At 40.5% G+C, this 24,778-nt stretch overlaps 1 protein-coding gene across 1 annotated transcript in view; it reads right to left on the reverse strand.

Moving 5' to 3' along the window:
- Window positions 1–24,778, reverse strand: part of IMPG2 (interphotoreceptor matrix proteoglycan 2) — a gene marked incomplete at its 5' end in the record, with an annotated part of 93,670 nt that overhangs the window by 44,720 nt on the left and 24,172 nt on the right. Inside the window, one exon of the mRNA XM_082245046.1 lies at window positions 5,088–5,254. Coding sequence (XP_082101172.1) covers window positions 5,088–5,254 — 167 coding nt within the window. The remainder of the gene's footprint in view (window positions 1–5,087; window positions 5,255–24,778) is intronic.

Genomic DNA, 24,778 nt, shown 5'->3' on the forward strand with positions numbered 1-24,778 from the left:
TTCACAAATGTTAACACTTCCAGTGCTTACATATGAGGGTTTTCCCCATTCTTACACAACAGAGGAAAGGCAAGAAGGAGAATTTAATGATTGAAGGGATCATAGGGGGCAGCAGATTTAGGCTGGGTTCCCACTGGTGCACCGTTCCAGGTCCGATTTCAGCCGGAATTTTTGGCTGAATTCAGACCTGAAATGGACCAGGAGACGCACAGGACTCCTGTGCAATTTGCACTGGAGCCGCTCCGGAGATATGTGAACTGGCTCCATCGAGAGTCGGTGACAAACTCCTGACATGCGAATTGGATGCGGGAAACCCACATTCAATTTACAATAGTGTGAACCCAGCTTCAAGGTGGGGTTGGGGATTAATAAATGTTTTTGTGGAATTTATATTTAAACCTTTCACTCACATTCCACCAAACATCATATCTCCATCCTGTCTCTGTAGTTCCTGTATTATAATATGGTCACCTCCCTTAGCCTGCACATTAACCCTGCATCTTCATTCTCCCACTGTATGTGACCTGTATATTAACCCCTCCTCCCTCTGTGTGTGACATCTCCTCCTCCTATGTGTACTGTACAATAGTTATGTGCTGTATCTAATGCACCATTACCAAACTTTATGTTTTACCACCTCGATACCAGCTTGTTTTTTTATTTCCAAAAAATTGTCACAAAAATGAGTTCACCTCAGGGTGTCTACTTTCCACAAAGGCGTCATCTTGGAGGTTTCTGTGCTGTCTGAGCTTTTTAATTTTTTATATGTTTCTAACAGAAAGTCAGGGAAAGTCTTTTTAAAAACGTTTGATACCACCAAAAGAAAGCTTTATCTGCCTCCAAAAAACAATATTGCATTCACTTTGGTGCAGTGTTGTATGACCTAGTGATTGCCTATCCAACTATCACAGCACTAAAAACTGAAAAATAGCCTGGTAATGAAGATGTAAATAAAAGCTAGTACTGAAGTGGTTAAATGCCCAGTTATGTACAAGGGTAATCAAAAACATAGGACGTGGGAAGTCTTTACTAATTTAAAAAAACAATCCCAAAGTATTTGCATAATTCTCACATTCATCATGTTCTGCTAAGATGTGACGAATTATCATTTTAAATAATTTATATTACCAAAAGTATTGGGACACCTGTCTTTACACGCACATGAACTTTAATGGTATCCCAGTCTTAGTCTGTAGGGTTCAATATTGAGTTGGCCCACCCTTTGCAGCTATAACAGCTTTAACTCTTCTGGGAAGGCTGTCCACAAGGATTAGAAGTGTGTCTATGGTAATGTTTGACCATTCTTCCAGATGCACATTTGTGAGGTCAGCCACTGATGTGGACAAGAAAGCCTGGCTCACAGTCTCCAATCTAATTCATCCCAAAGGTGTTCTATTGGGTTGAGCAGGCCAGTCAAGTTTTTGTTTAGGGGTTAGGCTTGGCCTCTTAGTTCAAGTGAAAATAACTCTTAAGGCATCAGAATATCAAGACATTTTGGAGAATTTCATGCTCCCAACTTTGAGGGAACATTTTGGGGATGGCCCCTTCCTGTTCCAACATGACTGCGCACCAGTACACAAACAAGGTCCATAAAGACACGGATGAGTGAGTTTGGGATGGAGGAACTTGATTGGCCTGCACAGAGTCCTGATCTCAACCCGATAGAACATGTTTGGGTTGAATTAGAGTGGAGACTGGGAGCCAGGCCTTCTCGTCTACATCAGTGCCTGACCTCACAAATGCGCTTCTGGAAGAATGGTCAAACATTCCCATAGACACACTCCTAAACCATGTGGACACCCTTTCAAAGAAGAGTTAAAGCTGTTATAGCTTCAAAGGGTGGACCAACTCAATAATAAACCCTACAGACTAAGACTGGGATGCCATTAAAGGTTATGTATGTGTAAAGGCAAGCGTCCCAATACTTTTGGTAATATAGTGTATATCCATATTAGAATACAGCGGCAAGAAAAAAATATGTGAATACCCTGGTAAAAGTATGTGAACCCCTTGGAACTAACTGGTTTTCTGCAGTCATTTGCCATAAATTGTAATCTGAGCTCATCTAACATGCCTGACAAAAGGGGGGTCCTGCATGACTCCAAAACCTTGCACTACACTGTTTTGTGAGGTGATCTTTCTTTAATAAAAAAACGTTTTGACAAAATCAAAGATCCCTGGTGTGCTGGCAAATATCTACATTACTGAGCCCATTTAAGTCACAAAAATAGACAAAAACAAAGTGCCTCAGCAGAAAACACACAAAAAAATCTAATTTCTTGTGTCTTAGTTAAACAGACCCATTAAGTATTGACAGTGTTGAAGGAAAAAGTAAGTGAACCCTTGGAGTTAATAGGTGGTCAAACCTCTTTTGACAGCAATGATTTCAATTAAGAACTTTCAGTAGCTCTGGATCAGACTTGCACATAATTCAGGATGAATTTTGACCATTCCTCTTAACAAAACTGCTTTAGCTCAGACACATGTGTAGGATGTCTGGTGTGAACGGCTCTCTTGGTCATTCCACAGCATCTCTTTGGGGTTAAGGTCTGGGGTCTGATGGGACCACTGCAAAAGGCACATTGTTTTTTTTTTTCTGAAGCCAGTCTGTGGCGGATTTACTTCAATTGCTAGAATCATTGTCCCGTTGCATCACCCAACTTTTACTACTTTTACTACTTGCTGACAGAGAGCTGTAATATATTTTGAGAATCAATTTTCTCCTCAATGATAACAAGTGGTCCAGGCCCTGAGGTAAAGAAGCAAGCCCAAATAATTATGTTCCCTCCACATACTTCAGTGTCAGGATGATTTTTTGATTTTGGTAAGCTGTGACCATTTTGCAGCATACATAATGCTTGGTATTCTTCCCAAACAATTAAACTTTTGTTTCATCCAATCCACAAATCATTTTCACAGTAGCATTGTGGTTTTCCAAGGTGCTCTTTGGCAAACTTCAGGCAAGTTGTGCCTTGGGAGTCATCTTGACTGGGTGCCCACTTCTAGGAAGAGTAGCCACAGATCTAAACTATCTCCATTTATGGACAACTTGTTTAACTGTCAGTTGATGGATACCTAAACACTTTGAGATTGCTTTGTATCCCTTTCCAGGATTATGCAGATCAACTACTCTTGATTGTATGTCTTCAGAGAGCTCTTTTTTGCGGGGCATAGTTAAGATCAGACGATCCTTCTTATGAACAGCAATCTTAAAATGTCTGAGTATCTTTTATCAATTAAAGTATCTCTAAACCCCACCTCCAAAATAATTTAATTATTGGACCCTGGGTGTGCAAACTACTGAATCCAATTATCTTTTGTTGAAGTTACTAGTCTGTGGGTTCACCTACTTTTTCCTCCAGCACTGTGAATGTTCAAGGGGTATGTTCAATAAAGACACTAGAAATTAGAATCGTTTGTGTGTTATCATCTTAAGTACTTTGTGTTTGTCTATTGTGGCTTAGATGAGGATCTGATCACAATTTATAGCAAATTACTGGAGAAAACCAGTTAATTTCATGGGGTTACAATTAGACCTGTGCTTGGACCTCTAACCTAACCAACAGCAGCGTACACAATTTGTTGACATTCAAAACATATATAGCAATAAAGTGCAGCGCTCAAAACACATATAAATAGTGCTTATATGAAAAGCAAAGAGTCCTCCAAAAGTCCCAATGAAAAAGTCCAGCAACTGTGAAAACTCTCAAAAAAGCCCAGAAAGCAGACTTCAGTGTAATATTTCCACACCATCAACCATTAGTGAGCACACATAGCCTCTTACCAGAGAATGAGGGCCCTCTCTAAATGTGAATGGTCAAATAGCACTTGTTAAATAAAGCTAAAGCTTTCCAGATACAGATATTATCAGCATCCCAACTTCCACCTCCTTATCCTCCTCCTTTTTTATTGTTGACCAATAATACATGATATAGATTCTGTCACTTGTAGAATTGGGAAGTACATAGATGGATTCTTACAACTGCTTGTAACACAAACATTGTTCTATTTGCAGGATTTCACTCAATTTATCAATGTGCTGGGGGATTTACAATGGATGGATAGTTACAGCTGATATGGCATCCCTTTTCACTGCTATATGCCGTCAGTATGGCTTTGAAGCAGTGGATTGGTTCCTGCAGAAGGATGAGGGGCTTCCTGCTTGCTGCAGGAGGGCATTATTATAACCACTTGATTAAAAATAATCAAACACCCTTGCGAACAACCTATAGCTAATTAATGCTTTATCACCTGATATTATCAGCAGCAGGGACTTCTCCTGCTCCCATACTCCCATCACTTTTTGTAGGAGATGAGCACTTTTATGGATTGTACCGAAGGAGTGGTGACAACATACACAACAATTTAAATTGGATGTTTTTTTCAACTTTTTGTTTCATTATTTGTTTTGTAAGGATTGCACAGGAGTGGTGACCACATAAACAACTATTTAAATAGTTTTTTCAATTTTTTGGTTTTCATTTGAGGATATACCATGTAACAAGGACTGTATTGTTCGAACATATTCACTTGTCACTTTATTTATGAACACTGATATTGGGATTGTTGTGATTTAATGTTAGATAAGAAGTTGACAATATTGTATATTTTTTTTTATTTATTTTATTTTTTTGTTTTGTTATTTGCACATTGGATTTATTACATAAGCACTTGATTATAAGTGCATTATAGAGTTATACATTGGGATTGATTTACTAAAGGAAAATAGATTGTGCACTTTGCAAAGTGCAGTTGCCCTTTGCAAGTGCAGTTGCTCCAAAACTTAGTAAATGAGCAGAAGTTCTGCTGATTTCCATCATCCAGTCATGTGCAATCAAAAATGCTGTTTTTTAAATTTTCCTTGCATGTGATTGGGTATTTTTTGTAAATTGAAGCTTTACCTAATTTACTAAGCTGTGGAGCAACTGCACTTGCAAAGTGCAACTGCACTTTGCAAAGTGCACAGTCCATTTGCCTTTAGTAAATCAGCCCCCTAGTATCTGTTTGGAAGGAGGTTTTAAGGTTGGTTTCGAAGTGCAGCACATTGATTGATTGATAAAAAATGTCTCTATACAATGATAGTGTACCTGTTTGACCAACTTGTGATGGTCTTCAGACTTGCTGAAATTCTCCCCTATATCAAACGCTGGCATGGTGCCCTCTTCACATAAATGCATCCAGTGCTGATATTCAGCTTGGTCCGGAAGTCGGTCCCAGAAGATCTTGAACACTTCCCAGACAGTTTCTTGGCAAACTGTTCCAATATATCAACATAAATGCATGTTTTTAGAATATGTTATAAAAATAAATATTTATGTATATATATAAATTTACTGCATACACATCATGGCTGATGCATTTTTTTTTTACCTGCAAACACAATGAATAATAGTGTTTGTCTTTTTATGATCAATGGTGTTATATTTACTTTTATGCAAAAACAAATACAAAATACATCAGTGTTGGTATGTTATGGTTTTATGGTTAGTTCATGGTGCATTATACAAGGGTATCCTGAGATCAGGATATAATGATCTTATAAATAATGCTCTGCTGGACCTACAATTACAAACAACATAGAGCTGATTGCAGATGTGGAAGTAAGGGATAACTTGAGAAAAAGTGATCACAGAGTAATTACGTTTGCCATAAATTATAAGTATAGGAGACGCGAGGGTAGGACAAGAACACTAAATTTCAAAAGAGCCAACTTTAATAACCTGTGCTTTATCCTACATGACATTAAATTAGATCAAACAATGGCATTTGTCAGTGCATTAAAATGGACAAAAAATATAGAAGAACAAGTGTTAAACATGGGCGGGTAAACACTATTGTAAACAGGCATATTCATGATAAAAAAATGGTCCTTTAGAAAAAAAAAGCTGAAGGGTCACCACTGCCATTTCAAAATTACAAAGAATGTAATTAGAAGTTCAAGAGTGCAATCAGGGCAGCAAAAATAGATTACAAAATATACATTGCTTACGAGAGTTTAAAATCCCCAAACCTTTTATAAATATATTAATAATACAAAGGCGAGATGAGAACATATTGGCCCCATAAAAGATTATCAGGGAAAGTTGGTCACAAGCATAAGGGAGAAGGCAACTGTATTATTACATTCCTCTCCTCAGTTTATACAAATGAAAAAGAAGGGTATAATAAACAAGACAGTAAGGTTAAAAACATTATATTAAATGTAATATTGTGCCTGACAAAGGCCAGTGTTTAAAAAAGACTAGAAAAACTTAAAGTGATTGTAAATCAATTTTTTTTTTAAATAACAAACATGTTATACTTACTGGTTGTGCACAGAGCAGCCCTTATCCCCTTCTGGCATCCCCTGCCGATGCTCCTGACTCCTGCAAGCCTCTTGCTATGTGGCTGCTCATGCAGGCTCGACCCCGAGCCATCCTAGGTGTGCCCAAAGACACACACAGCACAGCTTGGCCCTGCTCCCCACTCCCTCATTACACAATGTGATTTATAGCAGCATCAGCCAATGGCTCCAGCTGCTGCCTCTATGTCCCTTGAGGAGAGAGGGAGAGCGGAGAGAGCTGCTACTCTCTAGCACTGTGCTGAATTGAGATCAAGCTTGGGTAAGTATTAAGAAGGGAAGCTAGACAAAGAAGGTTTTTTTACCTTAGTGCCAAGAATGCATTAGGGTAAAAAAAAACTTCTACCTTTGCAACCATTTTTATGTGATCAAACACCCAAGAGTTCTCAAAGAACTTAGCCATGTGATAGCCAGACCATTATTCAAAATTTTTAAGAACAGCTTACTGACTGCAATGGTACAACTGATTGACAAAATGTGAAAGTAGTACCAATATTTAAAAAAGGGCTGAGATACATTTCTGGAAACTACAGACCAGTCAGCCTAACATCAATAGTATGTAAACTATTGGAAGCAATGATAAGGGACCATATCCAAGAATTTGCTGATGAAAATAGTATCATTAGTAGTAACCAACATGGATTTATGAAGAACCGTTCTTGCCAGACAAACCTCTTACCACTCTCTGAGGCGGTGAGCTGTAATTTGGATAGAGAAAGGCCTGTGAATGTAATGTATCTAGATTTCGCTAAGGCATTTGATACAGCACCCCTTAATTTACAAACGAAGGTATTTTGGCGTTGATGAGATTGTATGTACCTGGATAGAAAACTAGTTGGAGGTGGGCATCCAGAGGGTGATGATAAATGGCATTTTTTCTAAATGGTCTGAAGTTGTGAGCAGTGTGCCCCAGGACTCTGTCCAGGGACCATTTCTGTTTAACCTATTTTTAAACTATGTAGAAGTTGGAATTATTAGTTCAATCTCAGTGTTTGCTGATGCTACAAAGATAGACAGGGATATAACTTTACAACCTGATATAGCAACGTTACATGAAGACCTAGTTAAAATGGAGGGGTGGATAGCTGTATGGCAGAAGAGGATTAATACTGAAAAAATGAATGTACCGTATAAGTATAAGCCTAGGGTGGGAGTATAAGCCTAGGGTGGGAAATGCAGCAGCTACTGGACCCTACAGTATTTGTAGCTGCTGACTTTTAATTTTTTCATGCGAGGCGGATCTCCTCTTTAAGTCAACACCGATGGGGTCCTAATAAGGTTGTTCCTCATTAAATGTTTTTAAAGTCTACTCTAAGCGCCGGTTCACATACACGCGACACTACTTCCCGGGGCGACCTCCGAGATCGCGGCGCGAGCAGCGTGCCGCGACCTCGGAGCGGCCGCCACGGACTTCATAACATTGAAGTCTATGGCGGTCGCCTCCTGGTCACCCCAAAGAAGCTCCGGACCCTTTTTCTAAGTCGGAGCGACTTGTGTCGCTCCTATTAGAACGGGTCCGCAGCTTCCCTATGGGAGGCAACCTGCGGCGACCTGTGAGGCGACCAGGTCGCCTCACAGGTCGCCTTAGTGTGAACGGGGGCTTAGAGGCGCCTCTCTCTCTAAAAAAACAATAACTACTAAAACAATAGACCCCAAGATCATAGCGAAGTAAGAAAAAGGCTTCATGGTTCTCTAAGCATGCTCCAAAGCACCAGGAACAAAGGTGAAATCCCCCCACCCCCTTTCTATTTGAGCCTTATAGTGTGAGATTTACAGCCCTGCCTAGTTAAAAGATTTCCACAAAAATTGTCTTTTGGTGAGTTTACGTTTTATAGCAGTAAACACATAACTGAGTGGAGCTTGCTATACATAAGACCTATAATGAGCTCTAGGGTGTGTTTTTTTTTTTGGATGTGTCACTTTTGAATATGATATTGCCAGGGCTTTTTTTCAGCTGGAACTTGGTGGAACCCAGTTCCACCACCTCTGACTCAGGCCCTCTGCTCCCTGCTCACCTCCATCACTTGTAAATACTGAAGTCCGGCTTCTGTATTTACAAGTGACAGCTTGTCTCACAAACGCACCCACAGATCTGATCTCCTGAGAGGCTTTTACTGAGTGCAGGATGGGGACAAGGGAGATGAAGGTGCCCAGGGTGCAGTGAGGACAGCGACACCCCCACTGGATGATCTCCCCACAAGAGAGAGAGGCTGAGCTACAGTTTACTGTGCTAAATGGGTGCTTAACACAGCAACAAAAAAATTAAGACATGGAAGATGGTAAAAACAAGCGCCTCTAAGTGCAGTGAGATGGTGTACTTTTTTTTTAAACCCCACAACCGGGCTACTTACAATAGATTGGTAAAACCACAGGCACATCAATAGGTGTAGATGTGGATGCAGAGGTATGCAGCTGTGGAAGAAGGCTGAATTTTGCACTTTGTATGCAGCGCACCCCCAAACTCTGCACTAGGTACATAATGCACCTCTGAACTCTGCACTCTGTACATAATGCACCTCTGAATTCTGCACTCTGTACATAATGCACCTCTGAATTCTGCACTCTGTACATAATGCACCTCTGAATTCTGCACTCTGTACATAATGCACCTCTGAATTCTGCACTCTGTACATAATGCACCTCTGAACTCTGCACTCTGTACATAATGCACCTCTGAATTCTGTACTCTGTACATAATGCACCTCTGAACTCTGCACTCTGTATATAATGCACCTCTGGATTCTGCACTCTGTATATAATGCACCTCTGAATTCTGCACTCTATACATAATGCACCTCTGAATTCTGCACTCTGTACATAATGCACCTCTGAATTCTGCACTCTGTACATAATGCACCTCTGAATTCTGCACTCTATACATAATGCATCTCTAAATTTTGCACTCTGTACATAATGCACCTCTGAATTCTGCACTCTATACATAATGCACCTCTGAACTCTGCACTCTGTACATAATGCACCTCTGAATTCTGCACTCTGTACATAATGCACCTCTGAATTCTGCACTCTATACATAATGCACCTCGGAATTCTGCACTCTGTACATAATGCACCTCTGAATTCTGCACTCTGTACATAATGCACCTCTGAACTCTGCACTCTGTACATAATGCACCTCTGAATTCTGCACTCTGTACATAATGCACCTCTGAACTCTGCACTCCGTATATAATGCACCTCTGGATTCTGCACTCTGTATATAATGCACCTCTGAATTCTGCACTCTATACATAATCCCTCCTCTGAATTCTGCACTCTGTACATAATGCACCTCTGAATTCTGCACTCTCTACATAATGCACCTCTGAACTCTGCACTCTCTACATAATGCACCTCTGAATTCTGCACTCTCTACATAATGCACCTCTGAATTCTGCACTCTGTATATAATGCACCTCTGAACTCTGCACTCTGTATATAATGCACCTCTGAATTCTGCACTCTGTATATAATGCACCTCTGAATTCTGCACTCTATACATAATGCACCTCTGAATTCTGCACTCTGTACATAATGCACCTCTGAATTCTGCACTCTGTACATAATGCACCTCTGCACTCTGTACATAATGCACCTCTGAATTCTGCACTCTGTACATAATGCACCTCTGAACTCTGCACTCTGTACAATATACACATCTAAATTCTGCACTTTGTACATAATGCATCTCTGAACTGTGCACTCTGTACATAATGCACCTCTGAACTCTGCACTCTGTACATAATGCACCTCTGAATTCTGCACGCTGTACATAATGCACCTCTGACTTCTGCACTCTGTACACAATGCACCTCTGAATTCTGCACTCTGTACATAATGCACCTCGGAACCCTGCATTCTGTGTGTAACGACCCCCCCCCCCCCGAACCCTGTGTAAAATGCACTACTGGTATTCAATGTTCCTTCCTCTGTTTGTGAAATTTGATCACACTTACAATTTGGTGTGGGGGGGGGGGGGGGGGGTTTGGGGGGTCGTGGTTGAGTTCCTGTACCTGTTTTCTGAGAAACAAAGCCCTGGATATTGCCAATTGCTATAGCAAATGAATCACTTTTTTTTTTTTTTTTTTATTGGTGAATTGCTCTTAGACTAACCTCAACAATTATTTATACATTTGGTGGGTTTTTTGCTTATTGATTTCCTGTTACAATATTCAACAATTAACTTCCCCTAAATTACACAGGAGATTTTCAATTGATTATAATGGATATTTTGACTTTTTACTATCATAAATATATTTTTCTTGTGTGTTCCCATTTAGACTGCATACCAAAAATAAAAAAATAAATAAAACAATATATGTTTCTTACCATTTAGATGTTCCAAGAATTTCATGACAGTCAAGTCCGGTACACACAGACTTAAATTTTGAATGGTTCAGCAGGAACCGGCTGAATTTCGGTCAGTGTGTACTGTTGTCTGTTCAACAATAGCCAGTCTAACAGAGTACAACAGAACAGTAGGAGCGATCCGTGCATCCACATCGCTTGTGTTGATGCGGGGGTCTGCCAGTTTTTGTTTTTTTTTTTTGCATTCAACCCATTGGCTGAACGAAGAAAAAAAATGTACATGTATACCCAGCTTTCCAGGATCTTTTCCCCACACAGAGTGAGCTAGACCTCGTTAACATACAGTGCAGTAGGGTGGTTTCTACATTTTGTCCGACACATGGCAGCAGTTGTCGACATGTCATGGCGCCGGATCACATGACATTCGTCACGTGAGGCTGTGGAGGGACTTTCATTTTTGCATTGTCCATTCCCTTATGGCAACCAGAGATGGTGGGGTTAATTTCTGCCTCGCCCTCCCCCTGGGCACCAACCTGTATTGGGAGGGATCCTGTGATGGGCCTGCAGGGCTATAAATAGGAGGGCTCAGACACCAGTCTATGCAATGCCTCCCAGGTGGATGGACACACATTTTTTTGGTCAGCATTAATTTTGGTACTGGTAGGTATAAAATATCTCCCTATCTCTATATCTCCCACATACTTCCTTTTTTGACCTGATTTGACCTTGCACTACTGGGGTAATCCCATGCACTGGTTTTACTGCCTCACCAAGTTGCATTTATACTTTATAACCAATACTTAGTTTCACATGTGGATTAATTCACCTGTGCAGGTCACTTTCACTACTCCTAATTGTACCACATGGTTGTCTTTGGCTATTCAATCATCATTTTTAAACTTTTTTTTTTCTTTTCTTACTGACTTTTTATTTTTTCACCATTTTTCATTTTATTTATTTCTAATTGTGCACATTACCACCATTTACACTCCTTTTTTTATAGCCACCATCCTGGCAGGTTGTGTTGGACGGTTCTGTTTGCCCGTTTTTCTATCTGCCCTGTTTTGCACTGCCGGCCCATCTTGGAACCTTTACCCACAGCTCCCGGGTCAGATATCTTCGGTAGCTGCTGGTGCGATTTTGACATGCAGCATCCTGCGTTTTTGTGAGTATGGATCCCTTAGTCTGATTCCCACATTCCAATCTACCTTTAAATCTACCTGATACGCTTCCATATTCATTACTATGTTATATTTTTTTTCTAATTATTTTACTTTATAGATTATGCCTATGCATTAACTCTTTAAGAGTGACACTGTACTCAAGAAATGCGTTGAGTTACTACAGATGCTATGACACATTTACTATGTACTATTTGATTACTGTATGTACCAATGTAATGGATTTGTATACTTCAGCCAACTGTTTGGCATTATGACCCCTTTTCCCAGTTTCATTGCTGGCATATAATTAATAAACTTGTACTATGCTTTTATTACAGGTTGTGTGGCGCTTCATCTAAAGTTCCAATGCGCAAAACTCTGCAATTGTTTATATAATAGGGATGGAGGCGCTTCGCAGGGCACTACCAGCCATATTTTGTTTCTTTGTTAGGACAGACAGTGTTCAAATCTAGTTTACAGCTGATAATGCAGAACTGTGAACACAGTACAGACAAGGTTCATTATGTTAAGCATTAATACTAGGGATGATCGAACGGTTCGGGTCGACCATCGGTTCAACCCGAACATTGGCTGTTCGAGGTTCGGCCGAATTTAGAACTTTTTGGCCAAAAAGTTCGGAATTCGGCAACCAGAACCAACCAAAATGCAATGGGACAGGAAATGGGCTTTAAAAGCCCATGATTGGACCAGAACCATTAGCAAAAGCCAATTGAGGGGGCATGAGAATGCTAGGAATGTGATTGGAGTGACTAGGGGGTCCATAGACCAATCATTAGTGAATACGCCCCCCACTATATAAGATAGCCCCCGCCAAATTCCTAGCATTCTTATATGGGACATGGAAGAGAGTGGAATGCTGTTCTGTTACTTCTGTTACAAAGTGTTACAAAGTGTCATTTAGCAATTTTTAGTGTGAGGAAAGGGATATCTAGTGTAGTTAGGGTGCTCTTTTACACTTTAGTTAGCTTTAATTTATTCAGTTTCTGTAGGGAAAGTGTTAAGTGTAAGGGGACCGTAGTGTAGTGTAGGGTTAACTGACAGTGACTGCTATGGCAGGGTGACAAAACCCTTCCATATCAGGGTGACCGCTATAGAGAAAAGCTAGTTTCTCTTGTGTCACTTTCGCTGCAGTAATATGGCTTCGCCCCGTCAGCATTCTTTTTGGCTGCAGGCGTCCATAGGGATCTTTTGAGCAGATGTTTGGAGTCAGGCATGACATCTGAACATGTGTATAGGGGGTATATATACTCACCCATGTATGTATATATACACACCTAGACATATATAGGTGTGAAAGGAGCAGAAAAAACGACTTGCGCTAATGAAATAATTAACACCAATATAGTTACGCTCCTATTACACCTATATATGTCTAAGTGTGAAATACATATAAGTATGTGTGTATATATACCACTATACACAAGTTCAGATGTTTTGCCTGCCTCCAAAAACCCCAAAAAAATGCCTGCAACAACACACCTGGGTGTTTTTTTTTTTGACGCTAGCGTTTTTTTGGGCATTTTTTTGGGTTCTTTGGAGGTAGGCAAAACATCTGAACTTGTGTATAGTGGTATATATACCACTATACACAAGTTTATATGTTTTGCCTGCCTCCAAAGAACCCCAAAAAATGCCCAAAAAAACGCCTGCTACTAAACCGGCAAGGTGTGAAAAGCGAGAAGCCACTAACCTGTTCTATAACTGACCTAATACAAACAATCTTTTTTTTTATGGTTCTGGACATGCTACATAGCTGAAACTTCACAGGTACACCTTTTAGACCCCCCAGACACAAAATCACACAAAAAAAGTTCTTAAAAATTGTCATTTTTGATAGAGAGCCAATTATTGAAAAAATATTAAAAAAAAAAAATAAAAAAAAAAAACATTTCTTTGGATTTGGTATCTGAGGGGTCTAAAATGTGTACATGTGAAGTTTCAGCTCTGTAGCATGTCCAGAACCATAAAAAAAAGATCATTTGTATTTTGTCACTTAAAGAATAGGTTAGTGGCTTCTCGCTTTTCACACCTTGCCGGTTTAGTAGCAAGCGTTTTTTTTGGGCATTTTTTGGGTTCTTTGGAGGCAGGAAAAACATCTGAACTTGTGTATAGTGGTATATATACCACTATACACAAGTTCAGATGTTTTGCCTGCCTCCAAAGAACCCCAAAAAATGCCCAAAAAAACGATAGCGTCAAAAAAAAACCGCCCAGGTGTGTTGTTGCAGGCATTTTTTTGGGGTTTTTGGAGGCAGGCAAAACATCTGAACTTGTGTATAGTGGTATATATACACACATACTTATATGTATTTCACACTTAGACATATATAGGTGTGATAGGAGCGTAACTATATTGGTGTTAATTATTTCATTAGCGCAAGTAGTTTTTTCTGCTCCTCTCACACCTATATATGTCTAGGTGTGTATATACATATAAGTATGTGTGTATATATATACCACTATACACAAGTTCAGATGTTTTGCCTGCCTCCAAAGAACCCAAAAAAATGCCTGCAACAACACACCTGGGCGTTTTTTTTTTTTGACGCTAGCGTTTTTTTGGGCATTTTTTTGGGTTCTTTGGAGGCAGGCAAAACATCTGAACTTGTGTATAGTGGTATATATACCACTATACACAAGTTCAGATGTTTTTCCTGCCTCCAAAGAACCCAAAAAATGCCCAAAAAAAAACGCTTGCTACTAAACCGGTAAGGTGTGAAAAGCGAGAAGCCACTAACCTATTCTATAAGTGACAAAATACAAACAATCTTTTTTTTATGGTTCTGGACATGCTACGGAGCTGAAACTTCACAGGTACACCTTTTAGACCCCCCAGATACTAAATCCAAAGACATTTTTTTTTTTAATTTTTTTTTTTTAATTTTTTTTTTTTTCAATAATTGTCTCTCTATCAAAAATGACAATTTTTAAGAACTTTTTTTGTGTGATTTTGTGTCTGGGGGGTCTAAAAGGTGTACCTGTAAAGTTTCAGCTCTGTAGCATGTCCAGAACCATTAAAAAAAAAAAAAAAGATTGTTTGTATTAGATCAGTTATAGAACAGGTTAGTGGCTTCTCGCTTTTCACACCTTGCCGGTTTAGTAGCAGGCATTTTTTTTGGGTTCTTTGGAGGCAGGCAAAACATCTGAACTTGTGTATAATGATATATATACCCGTATACACAAGTTCAGATGTTTTGCCTGCCTGAAAAGACCCCAAAAAATGCCCAAAAAAACGCTTGCTACTAAACCGGCAAGGTGTGAAAAGCGAGAAGCCACTAACTGTTCTATAAGTGACAAAATACAAACGATCTTTTTTTTATGGTTCTGGACATGCTATAGAGCTGAAACTTCACAGGTACACTTTTTAGACCCCCCAGATACTAAATCCAAAGATTTTTTTTTTAATTTTTTCAATAATTGGCTCTCTATCAAAAATGACAATTTTTAAGAACTTTTTTTGTGTGATTCATAGTCCCTGGGGCACGACCCAGAACCCTAGGCACTTTTTAGGGGCATTTATTGGGTTTTAGGGCTTTAAAATGGTGTTTTTTGATTACAGAAGTTCGGGTCCCATTGATTTCAATGGGGTTCTGAAATACGGGCCGAACTTTCGGGAAGTTCGGATGTTCTGGCCGAACCGAACTTTTGAAAAGTTGATCATCCCTAATTAATACAAAACCCCTTCTAAACCTCACAAAGCAAGGAGGACATGTAAGGATTTTCAAGCAAGTAAAAAGCACCTAAAAATTAACCAGCAATGTTTAATGATTTTTGCTATGTCAATGGGAACATTTATCAAATATAAAGTAGGTGTTATCCCAATTTAGCTGCAAAAATGGCCATTAGTCAACAGAGATTTTTAAAACATGGGTTAACACTGTAAACTTCTACATGCCTTTTTGTTACATTGCTTTCAAATATCAAACAGTATAAGTCCACCAAACAGTAAGGAGAGCTGCTGATCATCATTGATGCTTATCTTCTCTTCCATGAGAACCTGTGGTTGCTACATCTGATGTTGTAATACATTGCACTACTCAGTTTGGGCTTTCACTCTGATTGGAGGGTTGCCAAAGATATTCAGCCTCCCTCTAAGCTGTGCTGACCAGGTTACCAGCAAATGATCTGACTACTTTCAGAGCCAATGACATAATACTGACCTACTTGGACTGATATTGCTGGATATGTCCATGACATTTGTTTAAACATTAACCTATAAAGGGGTACATTCACAGGTACCCAATAGATAGAGAAGCAATAATCTATGTGCACTTATTATAACACAATATACCACAGTCACACTTGTCAGATACCATTTTTGGAAATTGTAGAGCTTCACCCTGTACAGAACAGTACTGAAATGCAGTAAAGGTTCCTTCACATCCCACATTGTGCAACACATAGCACATAATGCATGTGTGCTGGTGTGCCGTGTGAACATAGGCTGCTGTGCGTATAATGCATCATTTTCCCTTTTTTTATTTTTTATTTTATGCTTTGCTATGTGTTACAGCGTGACACAACACACTGCTTAAAATTGTAACATGTCCTACTTTTTTATGCACACACCAACGCAGTGTGTTGGTGTGTGCTGCTTAGAGAAAAAGGGAGTTTCTACCCCTTTGATTTAACCACTCCTGGACCGGCAGATTTCCCCTCTAATTGACCAGGCCATTTTTTTGCGATTCGACACTGCGTTATTTTAACTGACAATGGCGCGGTCGTGCAACACTGTACCCAAAAAAATATGATGTCCTTTTTTTCCCCACAAATAGAGCTTTCTTTTGGTGGCATTTGATTACCTCTGGGATTTTTATTTTTTGTGCTATAATAAAAAAAATTGCAACCATTCTGAAAAAAAAACAGTATTTTTTTACTTTCTGCTATAAAACATTCCCAATAAAAAAATAAATTACTGTATTTTCCGGCGTATAAGATGACTGGGCGTATAAGACGACCCACCTAGTTTTCAAGTTTTGGGCTGTACTCGCCGTATAAGACTACTCCCCTTCCGAAGCAAGGCAACACCATTGAAAAACGTAAGATTTCTCATAGCTCTCCAAGGTACCCCAAGTACTGTAATACATGTAATCTCTCAACATATCTCCAAGGTACCCTAGGTATAAGTATTACCAGTAGAGGTCAAGACGCTGGCTGTGTGGGAATCCTTTACCGGTATACCGTATGTACCGTAGCTTCGGCTACATATAGTATACCAAGCTGAGCCAATCACAGTGAGCGATGTATTCTATTATTGAATGCAAAGCCTGCTCGGATTGGCAGAGTCAGAGAGGCGGGCTGATGTTACTCCGCCAATCCGAGCAGGCTTTGCATTCAATAATAGAATACATCGCTCTCCCTGATTGGCTCAGCGCGGTACACTGTATGTAGCCTGAGCTACTGTACATACGGTATACTGGTACAGGATTCCCACACAGCCAGCATCTTGAGAGATTACATCTACCGGTAATACTTATACTTAGGTTATCTTGGAGATATTATACTCGGCGTATAAGACGACCCCCTATTTTGGGGGGATTTTTTTGAGGTTCAAAAGTAGTCTTATACTCCAGAAAATACAGTAAATAATCAATTTTTTTTCATCATTTTAGGCCAATTTGTATCCTGCTACATATTTTTGGTAAAAAAAAAAAAAAAAAAATCCCAATAAGCGTATTTTGATTGGTTTGCGCAAAAGTTATCGCGTCTACAAACTAGAGGAAGATTTATGTAATTTTAATTATTTTTACTAGTAATGGCGGCAATCAGCAACTTTTTTGTCACTTTTGGGTAGAGCAGTGACATTACTACAGTAATCAGTGCTAAAAATATGCACTGTTACTGTACTAATAACACTGGCAGGGAAGGGTTTAACCCTGGGGCGATCAAAGGGTTAAGTGTATGCCTAGGGGGTGTTTTCTAACTGTTTTGGGGATGGGCTTATGGAATCATCACAGAGACATGTGTTCCTAAATAGGAGGAACACAGGAGTCCTGTAATGATTACTGAGAGAACAACGGTCTGCTGTGTTTACAACAGCAGACTGCCGTTCTCTCTCCACGGGGAGCGATCACAGGTGCCCGGCGGCAATTGCGGATGCCAGCCCCGTGCCTCAGCTTCCCCGCTGGCGAATGGTAGATTTGCGGGAACCTGCCGACCTGCCGCCGTATGTAGGTGGCGGCTGGTTGGCAAGTGGTTAACAAGCAGGTAATCTTCGCAGAGCCGGGGGGGGGGGGGTGCACTTAAATACTTGAAAATGACTTCTTACTTTATTCTGACTTTCCTGGTAGGAATATTTGTCCTGGGTCAGTGACTTAGAGGTTACTGAACCTATAGTGTCAGCATAACAGACAAGCAACTAGTATAAGAAAGAGATCTCTTAGATTGTAAGCTCTAACGAGCAGGGCGCTCTGATTCCTACTGTATTAAAGTGTATTGTATTTGTACTGTCTACCCTCAAGTTGTAAAGCACTGTGTAAACTGTCGGCGCTATATAAATCCTATATAATAATAATAATAATTGGCTTACCTCATATTACTGTCAAGAAAGGTTCATTTTAAAGCTGAACCTTAACAATCGGTTACAAATTCACTAAAAAAAAAAAAAAAAGACATACATTTTGTGTTCAGGGCCATGCAATCGCTATCAAATTTTGACATGCAGCTGTGTCTGTGCAGCCACTGTGTCTGTTTCCACCTCTATTGTCTGCCTGCATGCAGCTTGGGTGGATGAGGACACGAAAACAAAGGCAGCATGCAGATGACAGCGTCCATTTGAACAAAGCCTAACTGAACCGTTGTGTAAAATTGAGAACTGCATCAACCTGGCTCCTTTAAAATATTATCCCTAGAATATATTCCAGAACACCTGGCATCCCCGTGCAGGCAAGCATGTCTCACGCGGGCATACACTTAATTACATCCGTGTGAATACGGGCATACGCTTAATTAGAGCCGTGTAAAGCCCCGTACACACGTACCGATCGTCGTCATACAAACGTTCGTCTTTTCTCCCCGGGATGTCGGTGTCTGTTGAAAAGTGCAAAGACAGCACAAGAATTTTGTCCGCCGACTACAGCCGCCTGCAGAAGTGATGTCATGTAATGGTTAACTTTCCCTGTGTTTTTTCTTTTCTGAGCATGCCCAGTCTTGCAAATCTGCGGTCTGTCGGCTGATTTCTGTACTGACTGGCGAACAATCGTCCGTTCTGGTGTCGGCATACAAAAATTTTTATGTTTGCAAGAAAGACTCTTGTCCGCAGAATGTGCGCAGACATCTGTCGGAGGCACCATACTAACAAGCGTACAATCGGCAGATCTTTCGTCCGCCGACGTTTGTATGACGACGATCGGTACGTGTGTACGGGCCTTAAACAAGACTCTCTGAAACTGTTCCTGACCCTCAGCTTAACTGGAGGCCCTGCAAAATCTGAGACAACCGGCATGGCTGGAATACAATGGGGGGATTTTCTAAGAATGGAGCACACTAAATCCGGTGCAGCTGTCCATAGTAACCAATCAGCTTCTAACTTCAGTTTGTTCAATTAAGCTTTAAAAAAAAAAAAAAAACTAGAAGATGATTGGTTACAATGTAGAGCTTCACCAGAATTTGTGTGCTCCAGTTTTATTAAATCTCCTCCGTGTTTTTTTTTTGTTTTTTTTATTTAAATACCAGCCTCAAACATACATTTTTTTGTATATTGTTTACTCCATCTCACCAAGGTTATATATGTTATGTAACCAATGTCCCGCTGTTTAACCCTTTTAATAATCAGTTGTAAATCCTGCTTCTTCCATCCATGGCCAAGAGAGTTCTTTATCCAGCTTAGTTTAAGAATATGCTATAGTCTTAAAAACACTAGGAGCTTAGGTCTCCTCACAATACATGTAGCCACAGAATCACCCTATCACAATAAGTTAATTTTATGTGTACTTTTTATCTGCAGTAACACTATTTTTAAACTAGCACTGGTCAAAAACTAAAAAGTGTGTTTTGTTTGATTATGATACGTTTTATTGTCTCAGGATTGCAAAAAAAAAAAAACATTTTTGCAAAACAATATGACAATGACAATATGAATATGACAATATAACATATGGGTATGGGGGTCTGGGTACTACCCTGGGGGACATGTATCAATGAAAAAAATAAAAATGATTGTTTTTTTTAGGAGCAGTGATTTTAATTATGCTACAACATGCATCAATAAAAAGGAAAAATGCCCTTAAATATAGTGCCTGGGGGGTCGCCTTATTGTGCCTGTAAAGTGGTGCATGTGTAGCTTGCATAAAACATGCTACAGCTAAAATTAAGTTTCTAAAGAAAAAACAAGACGAGTCAAATCTCATTTAAAATGACCCGTGGTTACAATCCCCGGCACCCAGCTATTAAAAAAAAAAAAAAATAGCATCCATACCAGGCCCCTCACTAAAATGTAAAAAAAAAAAAGGACATGGGGTGCCCCCAAAAATCATACCAGACCCTTATCTGAGCATGCACCCTGGCAGGTCAGGAAAGGTGGGGGACGAGCGAGCGCCCCCTCCCCTCGATCCATACCAGGCCACATGCCCTCAACCTAGTTGATGGGGACAAGGGCCTCTTCCCGATAATCCTGGGCTTTGGTTGTTGGGGTCTGCGAGTGGGGGGCTTATCAGAATCTGGAAGCCCCCTTTAACAAGGGGCCCCATGATCCCGGCCCACCCCCCATGTGAATGGGTATCTGGTACATCGTACCCCTACCCCTTCACCAAAAAAGTGTACAAAAGTATTAAACACAAGAGACAGTTTTTTTTTTTTTTAATACAAACGTTTTTATTGGGCTTTATAAACAAGAAAGCCAAAAAAACAAAAAAACAAAACCAAAGTATGACATATCAAAGCTGTGTCAGTACAAATTATTCCAAACAAGTCATATATAGCACATGGTAAGGTAAATATGTATACCAAAGAGAAAAAAATGAAAAGGTATACAGTATATCAAGTTATGTAAGGCAGCGACATCACATGCTGAATAACCAGGGGCATAGTCATGTGTTTGTAGAAGGCAAAGAATGATAAGACATATCAGAGTCCCAGTTGGAAAGCAAGGCATGGAAATCGATGTCATAATAAATGTGCTATAGTATATTAGCCTGATATTCTGCTGGCCACCCAAGCCAAAAGGAAAAGACTGGCTGATATCCGCTTGTTGACCTCTGACCTACATAGACTATATCACCTACATAGCCAAACCCACTCTCCAGAGGTACAACATCAAATCTCACAAGAGACAGTTTTTGACAAATCCTTTATTAAAAAAATCAAAAAATTGTGTCCCTCGATGTAAATCCATAGTTAATCACACCACCCGCCGGACCGGAAAAATAAAAGTAAAAAAAAAACAGTCTCACCTCCTGGGAGGCCTCCCATCATATGCTCGCTCTGCGCTTTGATATTTCATATATAGGCAAGGGGCTGGGTCACCTAGCTATGTCACCCGGTGGCACTGCTCCTTGCCTATGTAAGAAATGTCAAAGTGCAGAGCGGGCATACGGCGGAAGGCCTCCCAGGAGGCCAGAGCCTTTTTTTTTTCTTTTTGGGTCCGGCGGGTGGCATGATTGACCAAGGATTTACATCGAGGGACAACGTTTTTTATTTTTAATAAAGGATTTGTCAAAAACTGTCTATTACTTTTGTAGTTTTTTTGGTGAATGGTTAGGAGTACCCGATATCTATTCACATGGGAGGGACCGGGATCTGGGGCCCCCCTTGTTAAGGGGGCTTCTAGATTCTGATAAGCCCCCACCCGCAGACCCCGACAACCACAGCGCAGGGTTGTCGGGAAAAGGCCCTTGTCCCCATCAACATGGGGACAAGGTGCTTTGGGGTCCCCCCTGCCCCAAAGCACCCACCCCCCATATTGAGAACATGTGGCCTGGTATGGTTCAGGAGGGGGGCCACTTGCTCGATCCCCCTTTCCTGATCTGCCAGGCTACATGCCCGGATAAGAGTCTGGTATCTATTTTAGGGGGCCCCAGTCCATTTTTTTTATTTTTTATTTTGGACTGGGGTTCCCCTCCAAATTCATTGCAGACCTGAAGGGCCTGGTATAGACTGGGGGGGGCCCATGCTGTTTTTTCTTTATTTTTTTTACAGCCACTTTTTTATTCAGCTGTCAGTGGGGAAACCCATTGACAGCTGATAACTCATCAGTTGTTAAGGATCCTGCGACCGGCTTCCCGGCCCCGCTCCTTAACAACCAGCTTACACTGCACTCTGATTTGGCAAAGTTTGTGCAGCACTCAGTGCATTGCAGGGTGTTCATCAGGGCGAACACTCTGCAACTTCAGGTGTTTGGCGAACGGCCAAACAGGCAAATGTTTGGCCCGAACTCATTCCAATCAGGCAGGCCCATGCACAACATAGGTGATGGTAGATCTAGAGGAGATTGTACAATCAGATTTTATAATGTTCAATCAGCTTTTATTCGACTTCAAGGACACACATATTAGTGATTTGCTTCATTTAGGCTGTTACGTGATCGCTCAGCTTCTGCACGCTCTGGAAAATGAATGATCTATGCAAGGTCGCTCAACAGAGGAAGACACTGGCCATGTATTCAGGAAGAACAGTGCTCACTGACAATGACTGCATGTAACTACAGAGGTGGGCAGAAGAATTCTTCTGGAGGGCAAGTGCAGGGTGTGTATTAATGAGGTCAGCTGCTAAAGTGCTACTAGACTCTATTAACATTTTTCCCATTCTAAGGGACAGATAACAGGAAGTAATGGAGGCATTTTCTATACAAGAAACTGTATGCTGAGGTAAGGCCTGCTTAAGAATATAGAGAAAGCTTTTCTTAGCAACAGAAGTACTTAAAAGTACATTAAAGTGGTTGTTAAGCCACTATATTATATTTATACCATCCCATCTATTATATAAAGATTTGTGTCCCAGTGCCTGTGCTGTAAAAAATCTATGCCGATTTCTACCTTATCTCAGAGTGGCTCCCGACGCTCAGCTGGGAGGAGGGGAGGAGAGGAGCAGAGAGCCAAGGAGTCACATGAAGCTCTGAGATAAGGTAGAAATCGGTATAGTTTTTTTACAGCACAGGCACTGGGACACATATAGTTATATAACAGAGGGGATGGTATAAATATAATATAGTTTTTTAAAGCAGCAGTAGAAGAGGGGCGGGCAGTGTCTCAAGCTGACAGGCAGGGCGGGGGAGAGGACAGGGGGGGAGCAAAGAGCAGAGAGGAGAGCTGTGGTTGACGGAGGGACGTAAACTGACCACGGTGTCAGGGCTCAGCAGCCATGATAAACTGTGGTCAGTTTACAGGGGGGGGGGGGCGCAACCAGGCAGGATTAGCCAGGTATTGCAGGTGATACAAGGGGCCAAATGACACAGCACAAGCACTGTGCTGTTATTCATGCTTTAAGAGAACAGGATCTATTTTTTTTTAGGATAACACTTTATTGATATATTGCTACATAGGGAAGCCAGAATTTAGAAAAAAAAAGGCGAACTTAGCCTTTAATTATGTAAAATTTGTGCCCTTTTTTTTTTCTTTCCTAAATGCTCTGTTTTATTCATTCTGAATGTAAATTGAATTTTATTAACTTTTTGGGGTTGATTTACTGAAGGCAAATAGATTGTTCTCTTTGCAAGGGAAGTTGCCCCAGAGTTTAGTGAATTAGCATATGACTTCCATTACATGATCAAGTGCAAGCAAAAATTTTGTTTTTTGTTTCCTTTTCCTTGGGAATTCATTGCAAAGTGAAATTTCCCCAGAATCACTATGTTCTGATGTAAATTTGCTTGCCTATTTGCCTTTAGTATATTAATCCATTTGTTTTTGTTTTTTTACAGATATTTTGGTAATTTTAAAGTCTGGCAAACTGCTTTTAGGTTATCCATTGTCCCATTGTACCTGTCAAGCCCAAATTATCTCAAATCATCCTTTTTATCCAGATCATGGTTTCGTTAGTAGTAAGTCATATGGGATTTTGTACCTAGAACAAGAACACAATTTTCACTCCTTACATCGTGTTTTTAGACATTTAAAACGATTTTAAAGGTTTGTTTTGGTTTTGGTATGTTCAAAATAACAAACATGTTATACTTACCTGCTCTGTGCAAGGGTTTTGCACAGGGCAACCCGGATCCTCCTCTTCTGGGGTGCCCTGGTGGTGCTCCTCCTCTTCTTAGGGTGCCCCATTGAAAGCCGCTTTCCCTAGGGGCACCTGTGCGGGCACGCTCACGAGTCTGGCTGCTGTGTCCATTGACACAGACAGTGAGAGTGAGACTCGGTCCCGCCCCCCGCTCCCTTGTCACTGGATTTGATTGACAGCAGCGGTAGCCAATGGCTCCTGCTGCTATAAATCTATCCAATGAGGACCCGAGACAGCTGCTGGAGCCGTTGGGCCCATACTCGTCACTGGAACGATTATGTTAAGGTAAGTATAAGGGGGTAGGGGGGTCTGGGGGACAGCTGCAGCACCGAAGGTTTTTCATCTTAATGCATGGAATGCAGTAGGGTTAAAAAACCTTGAGACTTTACAACTCCTTTAACATCTGCCTTAAGACATTCCATGATGACTGGATTAGGGTGTTGGTGCTACTAGAGTGGATAGCTAGTATACAGTGGGTACGGAAAGTATTCAGACCCCCTTAAATTTTTCACTCTTTGTTATATTGCAGCCATTTGCTAAAATCATTTAAGTTCATTCTTCTTCCTCATGAATGTACACATAGCACCCCATACTGACAGAAAAACACAGAATTGTTGACATTGTTGCAGATTTATTAAAAAAGAAAAACTGAAATATCACATGGTCCTAAGTATTCAGACCCTTTGCTCAGTATTTAGTAGAAGCCCCCCTTTGATCTAATACAGCCAGGAGTCTTTTGGGAAAGATGCAACAAGTCTTTCACACCTGGATTTGGGGATCCTCTGCCATTCCT

This window comes from Pelophylax lessonae (genome assembly GCF_965119305.1).
Source record: "Pelophylax lessonae genome assembly, chromosome: 2".
NCBI lineage: Eukaryota > Metazoa > Chordata > Amphibia > Anura > Ranidae > Pelophylax > Pelophylax lessonae.